This window comes from Nerophis ophidion, linkage group LG04, assembly GCF_033978795.1.
Source record: "Nerophis ophidion isolate RoL-2023_Sa linkage group LG04, RoL_Noph_v1.0, whole genome shotgun sequence".
Lineage (NCBI taxonomy): Eukaryota > Metazoa > Chordata > Actinopteri > Syngnathiformes > Syngnathidae > Nerophis > Nerophis ophidion.
In genome coordinates, this window is record NC_084614.1 from 57319890 (window position 1) to 57342389 (window position 22500).

Consider the following 22500-nt stretch of genomic DNA (forward strand, 5'->3'; position numbering starts at 1 on the left):
TTAACCTGCGTCACGCTTCCAATTGGGCCAAGCACTCAAAAACTAGATCTTTTCCCTTTGCTCTGCCATGGCTTATGTAAGAGCACCAAATATTTGGACACGCTTCGGATAGATGATCCTTGCTCCAGATCCAGTAACACTCCCACAAGAACAATGTCCATGGGGTGATGTTTGGGATGTGGAAATTAGAGCAAGACCAGACTATGGCCAGACAAGGTTGCACTGACCTGTGGTTGCTATGCAATCGAACCCCACAAAGGCATAGAAACAGGTAGCAGCTCCAGACAGCACTCCGGCGAAACCAAAAGGCATAAAGCCACCAACACCTAACTCTTCTCTGGTTGGCAGGATGTCTGTGAGGCTAAACACAGGGAAAATGAAAAAATATATATTTCACAACGTATTTATTTTGTACTGCCCTATTTGTAGGATTTGCCAAAACATACTTTTTGAAGTTATCATGCAAGCTAGAAAAGAGGAATCAAAATCTAAATTTATTGAAATTGTAATAACTGGGAGCAATTTCAGCCAAATCGAGTGCACTGAATAGGTTCAATCAGCAGAGGTGCCATTTTTTCACATTAAATTGAATTAGTCAACTTTATGAGCACTTTGTTTTATTTTATTGTTACAAAGTATGTAATGCTGCATCTTTAGGGAAACTGCAATTTGTTGGGGGAATTTTGTCTACCGTTCACAAATATTATAAAAGAGATGACGGATGTATTTTTTTAATGCATTGTAACTTGTAAATAAACATAAATAAAAGTTGCTTACAGTGTAGCCAATGGGAGGTCCTTTATTCAGCCCACAAAACCCAAAAAATAGCCATACAAAAACCGCCAACACTAATCCATTTGCATTTTTTCACTTGAATATTAACCAAGTATTAGTGATATAGTTACCACAGATCAACTATTTATAGCGACGCCGTGATCACATGCTTGTGTGCATGTGAGGGATATAAACCTCTTTGTGATGGACGATTCCATACACATCTCGTTCCATGGGTTCCGATGCGATTAAAAAATGATTTATTTATAAAACAGAATGGTTTTATACTGTATGATCAGCTTTAAGTGTATGAACGATTCAATAAGATTTGACACAGCGTACGAATGATTAGATTCTATGAATTAGAGTCTATGGTTTAACATTTTTTAATGGACACATTATTTTTTACTCCAGAAAAGAACGTCAGCATTCCTTCCATGCGTACACTCCTAACGTTAGGGGTTACATAGTTAGGACCTTGGCACCAAGCGCGCAGACTAGATTTGTCCAAGCTAAGTCTGTGAGCATAAACTTGTTAAAGCTACTCAGATGAGAGGCTAACCGTCTTCTAAGATAACTGATCAGTTGAATGCCATTAGAGTAACAATAACCTGACGAATGAGAACACCCACAGGCACATCTTCAAATATAACAAAGCATATTCCATTAAAGTGACATGCTTCTAGTATTTTCACATTTTTAAAACACAACATACATCCCCAAAGACGTTAAAAAAATTTAGTAAAAAGGTAAACACATGTATCATATATTTCTTTCTTTCCACGAGTCAAGTCAAGTCAGTGTCGTCACAGACGCCTACAGGTTCTGGCCAGTGACTTGACTGAGGGGCGGGACATTTCGGGAAGTGACGTTTGTTCTGGATTTGAAAGGGCAAAGGAAATTTGCCAGAAAAGAGAGCGAGACACAAAGATTAAGTCAGTTGTACGAAAGTGTTGCATTTTGTGAAATAAAGACAAACTGGAAAGCTGTCTGGGCCTCCGTTGTTACAATATTGAAGGACGGCACGGATGAAGACTGTCCACAGTGTTGACGTTACGTATGTTGTGGGTGAACTTTTGACGGGCTGCTGTGACTTTCGCGTTGTTTTAAAGATAAACTGCCAACTTATTGCTAGTCTCGAGCGACACCCGGACCATGTACCTATGTCTATTCTCCTCTCCAGTTACATAAGAAACCTAACAAGCGCATGACTCTTCACAGAAAACTCTGGCAAGTGTTATTTTAAAGAAAAAAAACGTTAACTGATAACAGATTTATGTGTCTACACTCGATGTATTTAAATTTTCACAGCTGAATCTTATCAATTGTGGGGACTGTAACTGACCTAGAGAACCGGCCACTTCTCAAACCAGATATAAGGTTGCATCGGTTAATCGGTAACAACCCTATTGCTTTTGCTGACATCATTGAGTGTAAAGCTGCTTTCTTGCCTGTGGAAGTTTATTGTAGATCATAAATAATGTCTCTCACCTTGATAGTAGAAGGATGAGGACATATTCCGACAAGTTGGTAAACTTTGACAGCCAATTTGGAGCTGGAAATGGCGAGAACGACACTAAAAGAAGATTGATTCCACCACCCTTTTTCTTCGTTAGAATTATGAATAATTCTTCATCCAAACGGGAATATAATAAGATGTTATCAGTCTGCATCCTAATGACAGCAGACATTGTACAGTAAGTGATATGTTATTATGTTTGTTGGCTGTCATAAAGTCTGCAGTGAGTAAGAATCAATGTTGTTTTAAAAAAAAGCAAATGTGACGCGTCTATGAAATCAATGTGCCGCGTATGCTTAAAATGATCAAAATATGTAAATATTAGACAGTTATATAAATGTGCATTTTATTACATTACATATAACGGTATGCTGATAGCATGTATGTAAAACCACATGGAGGTTTTTGGATGTCTTTAAGAGGTTTTAAAGGCAGGATAGAGTGACTCCCAAAGGCTCCAATGTAAGCAGACTTTTGAAATACATTATAAATTTACAATTCATAATGCATAAAAAAACATGTGATGTGAATTGATGTGAATTGTATTTATATACAGCTTTTTGTTTAGAGACTCAAAGTGATTTACATAGGTGTTCTTGTTATATATTATAGTAAAAATTTCCAAAAAAGTGCAGTTCCCCTTTAAACTGTTAGTGTAAACCCAGGATGCAGAGGTAGGTAGACGACGTGCAGGCAAGATGGTCCTATTATTAGGGAGACGAAGTAGCAGCAGTGGTCCACGGGTGAATTAAAACTTGGTAGAACGCAAACCTAGGCAAAAACATGGAGGGCATGTGCAGGCATGTACCGTATTTTTCGGACTATAAGTCGCGTTTCTTTTTGTAGTTTGGCCGGGTGAGACTTGGCCAAACTATTAAAAAAAATTTTTGGAGGGGTTTGGCCGGGTCTCACCCCCCCCCCGCTGGACTGAGGAGAAGACTGCAACTTAATAGTCCGAAAAATACGGTATATTATAACCATACGATAGACACGTAGAGGGATGATGCTGGGCATATGAAAGCCTTCTGCTTAGTAATTGATTACTAAAAGTTGTGTCTTTTGATCAGTAATCAGGAGCATGAGTGTGAATCAGCGCTCTTACTGTAAGTAAGGAATAAAGGGAGGAAGAAGCGCAAGAACGGAAATAAAAATGACGGATGATGACTAAAAAAATAATCACATAAAGAAGCTATACATTTTAAGTAAAGTTATTTGAATAACACACTTTATTTAATAAAACATATGAGTTATATTAAATGATAATAATGACTAAATAAATCACCCACATTAACTTACCATATTAATAACAACAGCAGAACTCCATCAAGGCTAACAGACGGTGTTTATATTCTCTCTAAAGGCAGAAAAATTGAGCGAAAGACAGCTGGACAATTTTGGAAATGTAAAAGGGGACTGCAGTTTTTTTTTGTTTAGGTTTGCCTATCATTCACAATCGTTATGTAAGACACACACATATGTTTTTGTTTTTTTATGCATTCTAATTCGTAAATAAACGCTGGCAAAAGTCAGCTAATAATGGAGCCAATGGAAGTCTCTCTAATCCGCCTATAAAGTGCTCTAAAAACATCCAAAAACCACCATCAAGGTTATACTGTACATGCTGTAAGTATATAAGTGATGGTACACTCATAATATGTAATATTTTGCTAATTTTAAGCATACGGTGGCAATTTCACAGACTCATAACAACGTTCGCTTTTTCCTTCAACAACAACACTAGTAATTATGAAATACTTCATTAGAACCAACTAACATAGTAAAACATCACTTACTGTATAATGTTTTTTTTTTCACTGGGAGTATGACTAATGGGAAGTTCATATATTCCCATTTAGATGAAAAATTAATCATAATCGTCATATGAAATAACACATGGGCGCAAACAAGTGTCTTTCTGTCTTTCTGGCAATCTCCGGGTCCAAGTTGGCTGTCAAAGTTGAATAAGTTTTCAATTAATGGCTACAACCTTCAATTATCCAGGTGAGAGGTAGGATTTATAATCTAGAATTAACTTTCACCAGCTCAGAGGGGATGCATCAACTCACGGGCTCACAGTGTCAATACAGCAGCATAAGCCAGTTATCGCTCTGTGATCAATGTGCCGCTGAAAATAGGTCCTAACTTTACTGCTTCAATTAACAATATCACTAATATTTATTCAATATTCAGGTCACAAAATGTAAATGGAGTATTGCTGGCATTTTTGGATGTTTTTAGTAGGTTTTATGGGTGCAATAAACGCAATGACGTCATGACTCCCATTAGCTCCATTGTTAGCGGACTTTTATTAAAGTTTATTTATGAGTTAGAATGCATTAAAAAAAAACATGTGTACTTGTCTCTCATAAATATTGTGAATAGGTAAAATTACAAAAAAGTACAGTTCCCCTTTAAAAGTTGAGAATATCACACTCCAGTCATGTAATCTACCAAAACTGTAAAAAAATAAGTCGTATCCACAAGATTGTGACTATTGCTCTGCGAATTACTACAAAATGGAATAGTTTAGTCCTTAGCTCATACCACACACCCACACACACACATTTTTTTTGTCGCACTTTCGAGTTGTGCTCGTAACACACAACTTACTTGAGGCTGGAGTTGCTGCTATTGCTGACATGTAGGATTTCATCAGGGTCCAGGTACCAGTTCTTCATCGTGCCCTTGACCAGGCCAGAGATCACCATGAACAATAGAACCAAGATGTTGATGCATGTAAAAACTTTGTTGACAATCGCAGACTCTTTCACCCCGAATGCCAGCAGACCTTAGACATTGACAAGATGGGGTAGAAAATATTAGTTTGTAGTCGAGCCACAACTATCATTGCTTTCTTTTGATATTCGTTGTGACAATGAAGTTACCTGTGAGGGTGATGATAATGAAAACAGCAAACATGTCGGGGTATTCTGACAATACCCCCGGTGCGTTTATGTACATGTATTGTCTGCTGAAATGCTCTATTCGCTTCCCTATCAACTCGTCGAAGGTGGCGCTCCATGCCCGAGCCACACTGGCGGTACCTGAATTGCAAGAAGATTAGTTAAGGCTTCTTCAGACACATCAGTCTCTTAAGGTCAGGTTATATACCGCAAGTGCTCCAATTACTGCTTCTATTCAGTTAACATTTGAGTCCCCAAAATCACCAGGTGCATTGTCTACGAAAGAAAAATAACCACTGTGGTCTCCAATTAACAAGTCAAACATCAATGGTGGTAACATTTTAGGCTGTAGACAACCTTCGGATACATCTTATTAACTCCAGTTGATGGCAGTAGATGCTTTAGAACTATCCCGAGTGGTCAGTATCTCTGCATATGCATTAGATTGTTGGTTGCGCTGTTGGTGTGAAACTCAAGCGTGTTACATTTACAATACTGTTGTTTACAAATTCATCAGCGGTTTCAATTATTTAATCCTTACCACTATCACAACATTGATTCTTTTGCTATAAATGACTAAAGAGATTTATGGTTTCTGTCTGCTTTATTGTCAGTCCCTCCAGGAATTTGCGACGTTGCAATCGCGCAAATTCAACCAATCTCTATGAATTATTTGCGGCCTCACAACTTTGTCCAAAGCCTGCAACTTCCTAGCACATTTTGCCCAATCAACTTTGTCTCTGAACAAATCAACTGCCTAATCAAAACTTATTTGTTCTTGTGTAGAGGAATCAGTAAAAACAATGTGTAACAATATATTATTTCCTAATTGCCTAAACGGCACAATTGTTATCCTCCGGTGTAGCTCAAACTTACTTTCTGTTCCTGTCTACACCACTAAGCCTTCTGGGTAACATTGTATATAAACAGACAGCAGACAATAGGCATGCATTTGGGAGTGTTTCTTTTTGCAATTATAATTCATTACTATGATTATTATTACTACTACCGGTAATAGTTATTTAAGACAGTCTGTATGCTATGAAATGAGTAAAACATCAGTACAGTATTTTTTGGTTAAAGGGGAACATTATCACCAGACCTATGTAAGCGTCAATATATACCTTGATGGTGCAGAAAAAAGACCATATATTTTTTGGCACAGGGATGCAGATGCATTTGCAATGATAAATTCAACGAAATCACAAAGGTGAGTTTTATTGATGTTGACTTATTTGCTAATCAGACATATTTGGTCACGGCGTGACTGCCAGTTAATCGATGCTAAAATGCTACGCTAATCGACGCTAACATGCTATTTACCGGCGGTGCTAAAGCAGACATGGCACAGAGATGTATCGATAACCTGCAGATGCATTTGTAACGATAAAGTCACAGAAATCACAAAGATGAGTTTTGTTGATGTTGACTGCCAGCTAATCGATGCTAACATGCTACGCTAATCGATGCTAACATGCTATTTACCGGCGGTGATAAAGCAGACATGGCACAGAGATGTATGGATAACCTGCTGATGCATCTGCAACTATATTACGTTTCCTTCCACCCACATTTAATGCGAAAAAAACACTTACCAATCGACGGATTTAAGTTGCTCCTGTGTCACAAGATGTGAAAGTCCTGATCGTTTGGTCCGCACATTTTACCGGCGATGCTAACGCAGCTATTCGGCCATGCTATGGCTATGGATAGCGTCAATAGCTATTCGCTCAATAGCTTCAGTTTCTTCTTCAATACTTTCATACGCCAACCATCCGTTTCAATACATGCGTAATCTGTTGAATCGCTTAAGCTGCTGAAATCAGAGTCTGAATCCGAGCTAATGTCGCTATATCTTGCTGTGCTATTCGCCATTGTTTGTTTACATTGGCAGCACTGTATGACGTCACAGGGAAATGGATAGTGGCATCGCAAATAGCGAAAATCAAGCATTTTAAAGCTTTTTTTTAGGGATATTCGGAGACCGGTAAAATTTTGAAAAAAACTTCAAAAAATACAACATGCCACTGGGATCTGATTTTTATTGTTTTTAACCCTTTTGAAATTGTGATAATGTTCCCCTTTACAAATCTGTGCTTTTTGAAGTTAAGGTTAGAAGGAACACAAACAAGCACAAACATACAATCACAAGTTAATTAAAGGTTATTGGAATAAAATAAATAAACATTGCAACTTTTGCTGCAAATTAGGCCTATGCCGTTTACCAATAGTGGCCCACAAATTTTTGCTGATAAACGTTATTATTGTCAGCATTATTTTGTGACCAAACTAAGTATTATTACAATCATAATATATAATTATAATCATTCAAAAGGATATAAAATTGTATTTCTCAATACTATAGAATGTTTTACCATTTTATCATGATTGGAAGGTAAATTAACATTCAGCTATACTAAATAAATAAACAAAACAAAAACATATAATAGACTCTGAGCTCTGTAGGCAAACATTTAAATTAACTAAAGATTAAACATCTTAAAGTGCATTCTTTCCTCAGTTGAAAACCCTGTCTTTTTTTTCTTTTTTTTTTTAATATCATCACGGCATGCTCACGGTTTGTCCGTGTTGGTGGGCTCATAGTGCCCATCCTATTTGAAGTTGTACTATTCCCACAACGGGACATTTGGCCTTGTTGTAATCATATTTTTTCCTCCTAATTTTAGTTTGCAGCACTTATCACTAGCGCATCGTGAGTAGGGAGGCGATGTTTGTGAATCTTTGACTCTGCTCACTGAGTCAAATATTACAAATGGCTGTCAAGAAGGCTCACTGAGTTCACTTAATTCTACGGTTTAATAAAGGCGCTCAGGCACTGAGAGCGATGCTCTGAGTGAGACTTCTTTCTCCCTGTTTGAAGCGGGACACGAAAAAAAAAAAAACACAGACGTAGCAAGCTATTGACTTAATTTTCAGTCATTGTTCCATTAATCGCACACTTCTTAAAAGCCACCCGTCGCCGCAAATTCAGGCATTTTAGGCTGCAACAATCAGAAAAAAAAATCCTGCGAAATCCTGGAAGGACTTTCTTCTGACCTTCAAATCATTGTAGAAAAAAACAAAAGTAATTATCTAATGAGTTTCACATTTTTGAAATAATAGGCACTCTACAAATATTGCCTTTTAGTACACCAACACTCCTGCTATAATTCTGCTCTTATTTCAGTAAGAAATGCAACCTTACCGATGATATAAGCGAGGATGAGGTTCCACCCAGTGATGAACGCCCAGAGTTCTCCGACAGTTACATAGGAGTACAGATAAGCTGAGCCTGTCTTAGGAACACGAGCTCCAAATTCAGCATAGCACAAGCCGGCTAACACTGATGCTAAAGCAGCTATCAGGAAAGACAGCACAATGGCAGGACCTAGAAGGACAACACAAAAGCTCGGAATTAAGAGGCTTAAAACAGCATTGGGCGTAAGGTTGAAATCACGGATGTATCATTACCTGAATTCTCTCGTGCAACAGCCCCCGCTAGCACATAGACACCCGCTCCGAGAGTGCTTCCCACTCCGAGGGCCACTAGGTCTAACGTGTTGAGGCATCGTGACAGGCGCGAGTCCTCCGCGTTGCAGTCCACCACCTTCACCCTCAGCAACCGCTTCCCAAAGCTCAGCAGCTTGTCCAGCGCCATCATTGCGACCGCAGGGCAGGTTCACGCCGCACACACCTTCGGAGGACGTCAAGGATGATAAATCAAAAACAATGCGAAAGTATGCGCCACTGGTGGTAGTGGCCGCAACTTTGAAACTTAGTTATATACAGCAGTTAGCCGTAGAAGCTTGATCCACTGGCAGAATCACATTACTATGTGAACGCTTTTAGCGGCCACACTTGCAATCAGATCTACACGTGCTACAGATTTAGCGCTTGACAAACTTATTTTGAGTAGAACACACTTTCCTTGTTGCATAACACCACCCTCAGTCCACATTTTATGACAAGTGGCCAAAATGGCAAGAAAAAAGCCCTAAAGGGGCAGTTCATCATATAGTTCAATGTGTTGCTGACATACAGTATCTTACATAACAACTCAAGGGCGTGGAAGCAAAGCCCCCTGAACAGGGTGTTCTAAGGCAAAGACAAGCATAACTCATGGCACACAAGTACCGCCAAAGTTTCGGTTACATTCCATTACCGCTGGACACACAGCGGAAGTGTAAGTGTGAATAGGCGTATCCTGGGCTTCGAGAGTAAACCACCATAGTCTTTAAAACTTTTGATCAAGTGGAATATCAACAATTGGTTATTGTAAGAACATACCATACCAGGGCAGCAAAGTGCAACAGTGGTTAGTGCATGTGCCTCACAATACGAGGGTCCTGAGTTGTGCTGGGTTCAATCCCAGGCTGGGGATCTTTCTGTGTGGAGTTTGCCTGTTTTCCCAGTGACTGCGTGGGTTCCCTCCCACCGGCAAAAACATGCACCTGGGGATAGGTTGATTGGCAACACTAAATTGGCCCTAGTGTGTGAATGTGAGTGTGAATGTTGTCTGTCTATCTGTGTTGGCTCTGTTAGCCCTGTTATGAGGTCGCGTCCAGGGTGTACACCGCCTTCTGTCTGAATGCAGCTGAGATAGGCTCCAACGACACCCCGCGACCCCAAACGGGACAAGCGGTAGAAAATGGATGGATGGATGGATACCATACCAACTTTATTTATAAAGCCCTTTAAAAACAACCACAGTTAAAGAACAAAGGGCTTTACACCACAAAGAAATAAAGGCAAAGGACAGACTAAAAAAATAACATTTAAAACAGAAGTAAAATACACATTGAAAAAGCAAATACAAATTAGCCTAAAAAGCAGTCAACAAGTTAAAAACAGTTCAAAGTCTCCTGCTGGGTTAAAAGCCAGTGAATAAAAATGTTTTTTTAAGAAGGGTCTTAAAAATAGCCAAAGATGGGGGCCGGTTTCACATGGAGAGGGAGATTGTTCCAGAGTTTGGGACCCGCAACAGAGAATGCATAAGTGATTTTTTGCAGATGACCAATTTATTCAGCGCCTGCAGAATTTTACGATGTTACCAACATGCAAGTTCATACAAACTCAACCAATCCCTGGAATTATGCGTCGCCTTGCAATTTTGTCCAATCCCCGCAATTTACCCGCACATTTCCGTCAATCAGCAACCTTTTTGCCAATCAAACGTCTCCCTGCATCGCCCACCGTCCTAACTTTCTTGTTTACGTTTACATCATTCACTCATTTAACCAACAAAAATCACGGACAAGATTGCTCTTAGTTTTAATAGTTACTCAATGTTCTCACAGAGAGTGCGGATGTATAATCAGGGTTTCCCACACATTCATTTATTTGTGGCGGCCCGCCACGAAAGAATTATGGCTGCCACAAATAAAAAAATTTTTTTTTTTTTTTTTTTTCGGCTTTTGACTCGCTTGACCGCTCATAAAAGCAATGGGACTCTGTCTGTGAATGAATAGTTACATATTATATAAATATGTAAATATTATATAAATATGTATATAAATATGTACATAAAGTGTTGTAAATATATTCCAACTCAGCGTTCTTCTTGGTCATCGCCGCCACCGCACCCCCCCCCAAAATCAAACCACACCACCACAAATAGATGCCTGACTTGTGGGAAACACTGAATAATGTGTTCTTTCAACCGTAATACATGCAAGAATGTGCACGACAATGTCTACAACTTGTGGATGACGGAGAAGACATCATACAATAACATACTCATGATAACAAAAAAAAAAAAGGGGGATATGTACACATCTTCAGTTTTAACCTGATTACTTGTTTCCATTTTGGATATCAACACACCTTGTATTCAGACCATGCAGATATGCACCTCTCTGCTCTGGGATGCTCCCATGACAAAACAGAACAGATGGTCCTACAACACCACAGCTGTTAGTGGAGAATATTCCCTGGATGATAAGAAGCGCTTCCACATATCCACATTCCTTAGTGCTGAGCTCAAATAAGGGGAGCGCATTGATGAATAGAAATGAGACAAGGAAACAAACAGTGAATCCGGAGTGACTGGGCAGAAATGTATGCAGATAATGGCGCCATTCCAGAACATAACTGACATCAAGTCTGAAAGGTCATGCAGACAGCGATACGGTCAAGTCACACCACATGGAAACATCCTCTGAGGGTAACTTAAGGTTACAGCCCCACCACACACTTTCCAGAGAAAGACACACAATGTTCTAGGTAATAAATTATGCACATAGCTGAGAAGAGACTTAAAAACTTTTTAGCGGTCTGGTAGGTTAAAATGCAAATAAATAAAGATATTATACAAGCTCTAAATCATTCACGATACAGTGAGTCGTACTTCGGTTTTCATTGACCTAATTTTTGGTAGGATTCTCTTTTTAAAAAAAAAAAATTGTTTGCCCAGTTTTGTATACCGTCTCTGTTATCGTATGACCAAATATTGCGCATACATACTTAGTTTGTGTACCTTGTCACTCTGTGGAATAGAGTGCTCAAACAAGACTCATGTGTGTTGTTGACTCAGTCTCTGAGCTTGGTATATTGAATAATTTAGCTGTCGGCGTATGCTGTAACAGATTGAGTAATTTTTTTGTTATATTATTTCTTCAAAACTATGATTAATCTACTTACTAATTTACTGTTATCTGGTTACTTTCTAAAAAGATGGTCAGAAAGTGGCTTGAAAATGGTCTGTAAAACATAATCGATTAAAAGTTTTGACCAAAGAACCACCATTGCATGTTATGTAGACCACAAGGAAGTGTTTTAAATGAAGAACAAAAAATAATAAAAAGACCCCTTTAAATAACTGCACCACTCCATCTGGTAAAGCGATAAGTCAAGTTCATAAAACTAGAAGCTGTGAATAAAAATAGTATGACTGATACAATAATAGCAGATGCAAACGCTCAGACAGACTCAAGACAGTAAATCAAAGCTGCCTTCATGAACTGCATGACCCACACAGTCAAAGATTTGGGTCGCAAATGCAGAGTCAAAATCAGTCTGTTAGTAAAATTACAGAGCTGGCACATGGAAAAAAGACAGAAAGCAACGGCAATGTGTACAACATCATGCTCAACATTTTGCAGCATTGAGTGCTAACTTACTTGAAAACGTCTTATCAGCTGACACCACCGTGCGCGTCTCAAGAGCGGAGGACATACAATGAGATTAAACACTGTGTTGGTTTGCTATTCTTCCAGCCGCTGTGAGCAGTGTGCATGAACTTAAAGGGTTCCGAAATAGGATCCGCGAGAATCACATGGTTCAGCTATTCCAAGCAGCCATCGACATGCACGCTCATAGATACTGGAACATGGTGGCACTATATGCAGAAGCAAAAATCAATGAATAATACAGCTTGCTCACTTTTTAAGCTACGAGGAATCCAGGAATATTTGTTTAGATATTGCTGTGAAATAATTTGCAAAGATTGTCCTGTCATTAATGAGTGCACGGTGGTAAGATGTACTGTCCTTCAGTAGGGGGAGTGTCGGGTCAGAAACAAGGGTGTGTTATTTGACAGCCAATGAGAAATGAGCATTGAGGATGAGGAGACATTTATGAGGGAGTCCGTTTCAGCCCTGTGACCAAACCACTGCATGGATGGAGCTAAAAACAGATCAAAGAGTAGGAAGGTCAGCCGGGACGGTTACTAGTCTAAACAAATACATTGTTACTTTAGGTAGAATTCACCATAGTTTTCCTGTCACTGTAAAATAAACCAGACAATGATTTTGCTGAAAGTTAATGAAATAATTAGGGCTGCAACTATCAGTCAAATAAAAAAAGCTTTTGATATAAACTATGTTGCTCCAATTAATTGTTTATTTTTAAAGTAAAATTTCCATGTTGATGATGTGCATTTATTGGGAGAGAAAAAAAAGAATGAAAGTTGTGGCAAGCAGAAAAAATAGTTTTAACTATTTTCCTTGAAAGGGGCATATTATGATTTAGTTTCTACATTCAAAACAATTCCTTGTGGTATACATAACATGTAATGGTGGTTCTTTGGTCATAATATTGTATAGATTATGTTTTAAAACCATCTTGAAGTCGCTTTCTGACCGTTTTTTCAGGATGCGCCGTTTTGTGAGCGGTCTTATTTACGTGCATCAACTCAACAGCGTCTTCTCCCCACCATCCATGTGGTAAGTTTAAGCACTTCCATATGGAGTCTACTGACAGATATAAGTTGGAGCTTTTCACTACTTTGTATTAGAATTAGCAACAGGGTAGGATGCATGTGCATGTATGAGCCAGTCTGCCCTGCAACAAGAGGATAAAGAAAAAGAAGGAGCTTATTGACTACAGTGTAAGACTACAAAAGCTGACTCGCACAAAACACTTCGGGTACATTTAAACCATACATGAAGCTGTCCGCTGACGTCACAATTTGGAAAAACGTCAACATTGGAGCAAATTCCAAATTGTTTTATAAATATCTCCGCCATGCCTCCTTGGTTTGATTTAAAATTTTCTGGATTTAGGCAGAAAAAACACAAAAACAAGTGCCCCTAGGTAAGAAAATTTGGTTTTGCTTAATAGGTTCCCTTTTGAAATACACATCGAGGCTATAAAGTGTGTTTTATCAGATTACTTGATTTATTCGACAAACTAATTGATAGAATACTGTATTTAGTTCTGCAAAAGGGACTATCTGCAGCATTTACACCGATGCCTAGAGGAGGCTAGCTTTCTAATGTATTTAAAGGCCTATTGAAACCCACTACTATATATCAATGATGAAATCTTAACATTGCAACACATGCCAATACGGCCGGTTTAGTTTACTTAATTGCAATTTTGAATTTCCCGCGAGGTGTGCTGTTGAAAACGTCGCGGAATGATGACGCTTATGTTGACGCATGCTTGTGACGTTATTGGTAGGAGCGGACATTTTATCCCAGCACCACTCACGGCTAAAAGTCGTCCGATTTAATAGCATAATTACACAGTATTCTGGACATCTGTGTTGCTGAATCTTTTGCAATTTGTTCAATTAATAACGGATACTACAAAGAAGAATGTATTTGGTGGAAAGCGGTGTATTTCGGCCGACTGTAGCAACACAAACACAGCCGGCGTTTCTTTGTTTGATGTGAAGCTTTAATATGGAACAGAGCGGTCAAGCGAACATGTTTCTCTACCACATGTAAACCGGCAGGTTTCGGTAAGAAAATTGTGGTAATAATTTGGCTCTTACCGTAAACATGAGCAGAGCTTGTGTCGTTCTTCCTGCAGCTGTCAAAGAAGCAGCTGCGACTTTCTTGGCTCCTCCATGGCTTCACTCAGAGACACTGGCGGTCACCACACCCCTCCGACTTTCAGGTATGACTTAATAATCTCACTAAAACACTAGTAACACAATAATCAGATAAGGGATTTTCCAGAATCATCCTAGTAAATTGGTCTAATAACATACTAATTGCTCCAACTGCCCTAGTCTTTTTAATTTTTTTGTTCTAGTCCTTCACTCTCATTATCCTCATCCACAAATCTTTCATCCTCGCTCCAATGGAGAAAGTGACGCTTTCTCGGTCAGAATTGCTCACGCTGCTGGTGGCTATGATTGTAAACAATGTGCGGATGTGAGGAGCCCTCACACCGGTGACGTCACGCGCACATCGGCTTCTACTTCCGGTACAGGCGAGGCTTTTTTATTAGCGACCAAAAGTTGCGAACTTTATCGACGATGTTCTCTACTAAATCCTTTCAGCAAAAATATGGCAATATTCCGAAATGATCAAGTATGACACAAAGAATTGACCTGCTATCCCCGTTTAAATAAGAAAATCTCATTTCAGTAGGCCATTAAGCGTTATATCTTGCCCTATTTCCTCTTCTCGGATGTAATAGTGTAACGACATACGTACGTAACACATGCACATGTATTAGCTTTGGGTGTTAATAGCCAATAATAGTGAGTTGGCTAACTATCGTTAGCTGTCAGTAGCCACGTGTACATAAGGTAAAACTTATTTATTCTGATCATAATTCGGATTAGAATGTGACTGTTTACATGGACCCTGAAAAAATTATCTGATAATGTGCATTTTCATTCATCACACCTTAAATCCAATTACCTATTTTGAAAGGCACAGCACATACCGGAAACGGAAGTAGAAGCAAAGAATCAGTGACTTCCGTCGTAAACAAACGTCACATTATTTTTTGTCAACTTTTCCGTATGTTTGCTACTTTTGTTTTACCTCTCTTTATGAAATGATGTGATATGTACAGGATGTCGCGCATCTTTATTTTAAGACATTCCGTCTATGTGCCCGAGGCTAGCAGTTAGCACTTAGAGTAGCTATATGGTCATGAATAAAACAGCTCGTTGAGACGACAACTCAAGCTCTTCTTTAACTGTTACATCAAAACATGACACTTCTGACCATACTTTTGTTTTTGCTAGTTTCAGTTTTAGGGCAACAAATTCAATAGTACACAACGCTACATTTGTACATGTTAAATGGAAGGAAACGGCAAAAGGGAAATCGCTTCAATCCAAGACTATTAAATTTTGTGTAAAGTATAAAGTATAGGTGACGTCAAAAAAATGCGCAGTAAGGATAATTTTTACCCAAATTTTAGAAGATGGGATTTCTCGCGCTCCAGTCTGAATGACAGTCAGCATGAACTACCCGTCTCGATCCTAATGTCATGTTTACATGAAGCATTTTTATTCCAGTTAGCATTAGCACACACATTGTGTCCATGTGCATGTAGCAAGTCAATGTATAGTCTAGCACAGGGGTGCTCACACTTTTTCTGCAGGCAAGCTACTTTTCAATTGACCAAGTCGAGGAGATCTACCTCATTCCTATTTATAATTTATATTTATTTATTTATGAAAGAGACATATTTGTTAACAAGTTAATGGTGTTTAATGATAATACAAGCATGTTTAACACACAGATTCCTTTCTTTCATGAAGACAAGAATATAAGTTGGTGAATTTGATTCTGATGACTTGCATTCATTGGAATTAGACAGTGGTGCTGATAACGTCCGCATTTTCAAATGGAGGAAAAAAAAAGTCCTCCTTTCTGTCCAATACCACATGAAAGTGGTTGGATTTGGCATCTCATTTGTCCAACTTGCATACTCGTTTTTAAACACTTTGTTATGAGAGTAGCATATGTGTGTGGTGCCCTTTAATGTCTGGCAGCAGGTGAGTGCCGTCAGTGACTGTGCGGGTGGGCAAGCAAGTGAGAAAGCGGTCGCTGAGGGTGGGGGAGAAATACATTGGCATCAAACTCCGTAGCTTGCTAGCTTTCTGAGACTCTTATTTTGTTAGCACAGGCAGGATGAAACAGGTCTTTTATGGTGAAGACAGGGACTGTGCTGTCGGTCTTTAGAGTTTTGACAGTAGGTACGGAGTCTCTAGAAATAAAATGTGTTTCTCTGCGTCTGCCCTGTTAGTGATTTTTTTCTTAAATATGAGCTCGCAGCAGCCAGCGTCATCTCACAAGATCCTCGGGTGCCGAGAATGTCAAACAACTGACGAAAGTGAAGTCTTGGTATGATTGATGATTGCTCATTTTTATGTCTATTTTTTAATGCCTGGCTTGAGATCGACTGACACACCCTCCGAGATCGACCAGTCGATCGCGATCGACGTAATGGGCACCCCTGGTCTAGCATAACAACAACATGACTGCAAATTGTTTGTTGCTTTTCCTAAACTGTTTTTGTATGTGTGCACGCGCTCCCTGTGCGTATGTGTTGACGAGACAGGGTGAGTGACCGCCGTAAACACCAATCATTTTATTCGGGATGGTAAAAAATGTTATAACACAAACTAATTGTGAAATATATAGACAGTTTTAACACATATGTGTTCTGTTAAACCACTAATGGTAACATAAGCTAGCCAATTGTGTTCTTGTTATACATTTTGCTTTGAAAAATGTAACTAAGCAAGTTGAAAACATCCCCTTAAAGTACAGCATTTTACTAAATTTAGAAATAAAACAGTATTGGTATGTGGTTGAGCAAGACTTGGCCTATCCTATCTGTCAATAACAACAGTGATGGAGTAGACACGTGCTGTCTGCGTCCTTGTTTTGTCATCTAAAGCCAAATTCTTGACGCAGAGGTCAAACTCCTCATAAAGTAGATGATGAGGACAATTGAGAATAAGTCGTGCCTCAGCTTAAAATAGATGTACTGAAGTTGGGCTCGCTGCCCTCAGATCACCACAACACAAGGTGTTCCAAGAGTTACGCCAAACTCCAACTTGTTTGGATTTTGACCTTTTTCCCCATCAGAAAATAATCTAAAATGTGAATCTAAAAAGAAAACAACAACGCATTTAATTTACATTACAGGTACATTATTAGGGATGGGCGATATGGCCTAAAATGTATATATGGATATATACCGTATTGCAGACTCCTGCCATAACAATATATATCACGATATATTGTTTGGCATATAAATGATAATAGAAACTTTTCAAAATGGGTTACAAAGGCTGCGAAATTGGCTGCTGACATATGTGTTAACATATTGCATCATTTCCAGTTTTGTCAAAACGATTATCACTCTACTTGCGAATGTATTGTTTATTTTTGGTTACTTATATCGCTGTTGTAACATGGTTCTTTCTACAATTATGTTGATATAATAGAATAGAATATAATAGAAAGTACTTTATTGATTCCTGGGGGAAATTCAGCACCACAGTTCCCTCACAATAGACAATAATAATAATAAATAATAATATATATCATATATCATATATATGATATATAATCTATGAATAATATAAAGCTGGATGAGGACGTAGATGAAACCCTGGAATCCATTTCGAAGGGTGACGCTGACCAGAAACTCCAAACTATGTGCTCCCTCATAATGAGCATAGGAGGTGAGCGTTTTGGAGTGGAACAGAAGCAAGGAGCAGCTAGAAACCCAGCAAGACTCAATCGGCGGGAAGTCAAGATAAGCGAGTTGAGGCAAGAACTCAAATCCTTAAGACGTCAGTTTAAGGCAGCCAAGGAAGAGGAGAGAACTCTTCTGTCGGAACTCACTAACATCGTAAGAAAGAAGCTCATCACGTTAAGGAGGGCCGAATGTCACCGAAGGAGGGGAAAAGAAAGGGTTTCGGAAGCGAAGTGTCTTCATTGGCAACCCCTTCATCTTCATTAAGAGGCTTTTGGGCCAGAAGCGAAGTGGTCACCTTGCTTGCCCTGTTGAAGGGATTGACCCTCATCTCAATGCCATCTTCAGTGATTTTTCAAGAGATCAAGAGCTTGGCCCTTCTGAGGCACTGGTGACTCCAGCAGATCCAGCTTCCCAATTCAACAGTGACGAACTCACCCTGGCAGAGGTAAAGGAAGTTGTGAAAGCTGCAAGATCTGGTTCGGTTCCCGGCCCCAGCGGTGTACCCTACAAGGTCTACAAGCAGTGTCCACGGCTCCTCAAGCGTCGTTCGAAGATCTTGAAGGTGATTTGGTGGAGAGGGAAAGTCTCCGCCCAATGGAGATACGCGTAAGGCGTCTAGATCCCGAAGGAAGAGAACTCCAGCAACATCGAGCAGTTTCGTATAATCTCGCTGCTCAGCGTTGAGAGCAAGATATTCTTTAAGATCTGTCCCCACGACTAACTGAGTTCCTCTTGAAGAACGCCTACATAGACACCTCTGTCCGGAAAGGGGGAGTACCTGGAGTGCCTGGAGCATACAGGAGTGGTGACGCAGTTGATCCGGGAGGCAAGGGAGAGCAAAGGAGATTTGGCAACTCTCTGGCTTGACTTAACCAACGGCCATGGATCTGTCCCGCACAAACTTATTGAAACAGCACTGACAAGACACCATGTTCCTGGGAAGATCTGCAACCTCATCATGGAATACTACCACTACTTCTACGCAAGAGTCTCCTCAAGTCGAGTAACATCTGCCTGGCACCGCCTGGAGAAGGGCATCACCACTGGTTGTACAATCTCAGTGTCACTCTTCTCCTTGGCAATGTACATGATTGTCAAGTCTGCGGAGGTTGAATGCAGAGGGCCAAAATCAAGATCTGGGACCCGGCAACCCCCCATAAGAGCTTTTATGGATGACTTGACAGTGATGGCCACATCTCTGGTCCTAAAGAAAGATAAAGTGGCCGACCATTTCCGCTTTACAGTTGGAGGGTCCTTGATTCCAAGGGTGACCGAAAGACCTGTCAAGGGCCTGGGCAAGATCTTTGATAGCTCCCTGAAGGACGCAGTGGCTTCGCAGCAGACAAAGAGCGACCTGACCTCATGGCTCACAGCCATCGACAAATCTGGTCTCCCAGGAAAGTTTAAAGCCTGGATGTACCAACACGGAGTCTTTCTTAGAATACTCTGGCCTCTGTTAATCTACGAGGTACCAATGACGACGGTTGAGGTACTAGAGAAGACCATCAGTCAGTTCCTAAGGAGATGGCTGGGGTTCCCTCGGTCCTTAAGCAGCATTGCTCTTTATGGCCATTCCACCAAGTTGCAGCTCCCTCTCAGGGGATTGTTGGAGGAATTCAAGGTCACCCGCTCCAAAGAGGTAATGATGTACAGGGACTACGCAGATGTCAAGGTCGCTTCGGCAGGAATCGTTAAGACCAAGGGGAAGTGGCAGGCACAAGAAGCCGTAAGTAGAGCAGAGGCGCGGCTGAGGCACAAAACCTTGCTGGGTACTGTGGCAAGGGGGAGGGCAGCCCTCGGCAGCTTTCCAAAGCCACGCTTGAACCGGGCCCGTGGCAAGGAGAAGCGCCAACTGGTCCAAGAGGAAATCCGTGCAGAGGTGGAGGAAGAACGTTGCTGCCGGATGGTCAGCGGGTCCAAACAAGGAGCGTGGACAAGGTGGGAGCATGCAGAATCTCGAACACTCATCTGGGCAGAGCTCTGGAGAGCTGAACCTCTGCGCACAAAATTTCTCATCCAGTCTGTGTACGATGTCCTCCCATGCCCCGCCAACCTGCACACCTGGGGCCTAGCAGACACTCCGGAGTGCAAACTGTGCCAGAGGAGGGGCACCTTGGAGCACATCATGAGTTGTAGCCCAAAGGCACCAGGGGAGGGGCGGTATTGCTGGCGCCACGACCAAGTTTTAAACGCCCTGGTGGATGCTATCTGTGCAGCGATACAAAACAGCAAATCCCAGGCCGCTCCGAAGCAGTCAATCACCTTCATTAGAGCAAGACAGAAGGCAAACCGCCAGCCCAACTTCTCAGGAGGGCTCCTCGCCACCGCTCGTGACTGGCAGCTCCATGTTGACCTGGGAAGGCAACTCAAGTTCCCGGCCAATATCGCAACCACGTCACTCCGCCCCGACATGGTGTTAACATCGGAGTCAACCAAGCAAGTGGTGCTACTGGAGCTGACTGTCCCCTGGGAGGAGCGGATTGAAAAAGCAAATGAGCGAAATAGAGCCAAATACGCTGAGCTCACTGCAGAGTGTCGGAGTAACGGCTGAGAGCCCGCTGTGAACCAGTCGAAATTTGGTGCAAGGGTTTTGCTGGTCACTCACTACAGTGTGTGTTCAGAATCCTTGTCTTTAGAGGACTGCAATCGAAAAAAGCCACCAAGAACATCCTGGAGGCCGCAGAAAAAACCTCCCAGTGGCTGTGGATCCGTGGTGCGCTACTTGGACACAGACCGGGGTCTGATCACCCCCGGCTGGGTCGCCCGGGCGAGGGTGTCTGATGACCAAAGACCCAAAACACCCTTTGAACCCGGGTTTATCACTGATGATGTGTCCAAGCATCACCGTGAGGTGTATTCAAGTTCTACATTTAAGTGCAGTCAAGAAGGAACATATACATTATAAAGTCTGATCGCTGTCGGTTTGAAGGACCTCCTGTGTCGTTCCGTGTTGCATTTTGTAATTAACACTTATCCATTTTAACGTGGACCCTGACTTAAACAAGTTGAAAAACTTATTTGGGTGTTACCATTTAGTGGTCACATGTACGGAATATGTACTGAACTGTGCAATCTACTAATAAAAGAGTTAATCAATCAATCAATCCCCCTGTTGCTTGGATACATTAGTTTTGGGCGATACTACAAACATGGGTATTGCTCCAATACCAAGTAATTCCAGAGTCAGTATCAATCATACCAATGGCGAAACTGATACATTACATTTTCAGGATCATTTAATTATTAGATTTTTAATCACAATTATAATCAGACAAAAACACAGGTTGGCGGTGTAACAATATCAATTAAATATGTCTATCATTTCCTACTATTGGCTCTGATTTAAATCCTTTTGTTTTGTCCTTAAAGCCCTCCTGTGTCCAGGGACCTATTTTCTGAGTTTCTAAACAATAACAAAAACAACAAAAGATTGTGTGTTAATAAAATATTTGTAATCTACGCTAATCTTTGTCTACATTCATGAGTTTTATGTTTGTGGTTCACATGCCTCATATCTTCATACAGTGTGTGGAGTAGCATGTTTAGCTCGTCGTCATCCTCTAGTAACAGCACTTATACTGTAAGTAGATCAGCTAACAGCAACATAATCACAAGAGGCTAATTAATAGCCTAAAGCCTACTATCACTCATGTCCCTCATTGATATCTATATACTTTCTTATTTTCCTAAACTGAGCATTTGATGGCTTATTTGGTCTTTTATGATGATCAATGATGAAAATGAAGACTGGACATCATTAACTTTTTCATTACATTTTGCCAACACCATCCATTCACCCATCAATCAACCGGAGTCACATAAATGACTGCAGACTTTTTTTTCTGTCAATTACTTAAATGTAGCTATATATGGGTCTTTTGTATTTTAGGAATTAAAATACAATTTATTTGGAAGTAGTTTGTGCTGTGGCCACCCTCCCCAACTTTAGTCGCAAGTTGATCCCAAGCCTACTTCCCTCTTGGAGGGAAGGAGGAATATTAAGCCACGCCGGCAATTTGCCGTCCTTACCTTGGAACAAACTTTGTTATATAAAAAGGCCCATTCATGGAGCGGCAGTAGTCTAGAACAGTGGTTGTCAACCTTTTTTTTCAGTGATGGACCCCTTGTGAACATTTTTTTTTAACTCAAGTACCCCTTAATCAGAGCAAAGCATTTTTGGTTGAAAAAAAGAGATAAAGAAGTAAAATACAGCACTATGTCATCAGTTTCTGATTTATTAAATTGTATAATAGTGCAAAAATATTGCTCATTTGTAGTGGTCTTTCTTTAACTATTTGGAAAAAAGTTATAAAAATAACTAAAAACTTGTTGAAAAATAAACAAGTGATTCAATTATAAATAAAGATTTATACTCATAGAAGTAATAATCAACTTAAA

General features: G+C 40.3%; 1 protein-coding gene across 4 annotated transcripts in view; it reads right to left on the reverse strand.

The window, feature by feature from the left end:
• The window catches only part of slc7a1a (solute carrier family 7 member 1a), a 52158-nt gene that overhangs the window by 19204 nt on the left and 10454 nt on the right, over positions 1–22500 (reverse strand). For 2 of the 4 annotated variants that reach the window (XM_061898577.1, XM_061898579.1), the window contains exons 2-6: positions 8668–8890; positions 8402–8584; positions 5179–5337; positions 4904–5081; positions 228–361 (exon numbers count right to left, since the gene is read on the reverse strand). In XM_061898577.1, coding sequence (XP_061754561.1) covers positions 228–361; positions 4904–5081; positions 5179–5337; positions 8402–8584; positions 8668–8857 — 844 coding nt within the window. In that variant the 5' untranslated portion in view covers positions 8858–8890. Of the gene's footprint in view, positions 1–227; positions 362–4903; positions 5082–5178; positions 5338–8401; positions 8585–8667; positions 8891–11019; positions 11149–12314; positions 12664–22500 lie in introns of those variants that run through there. The other 2 variants (XM_061898576.1, XM_061898578.1) reach the window with 2 other exon arrangements.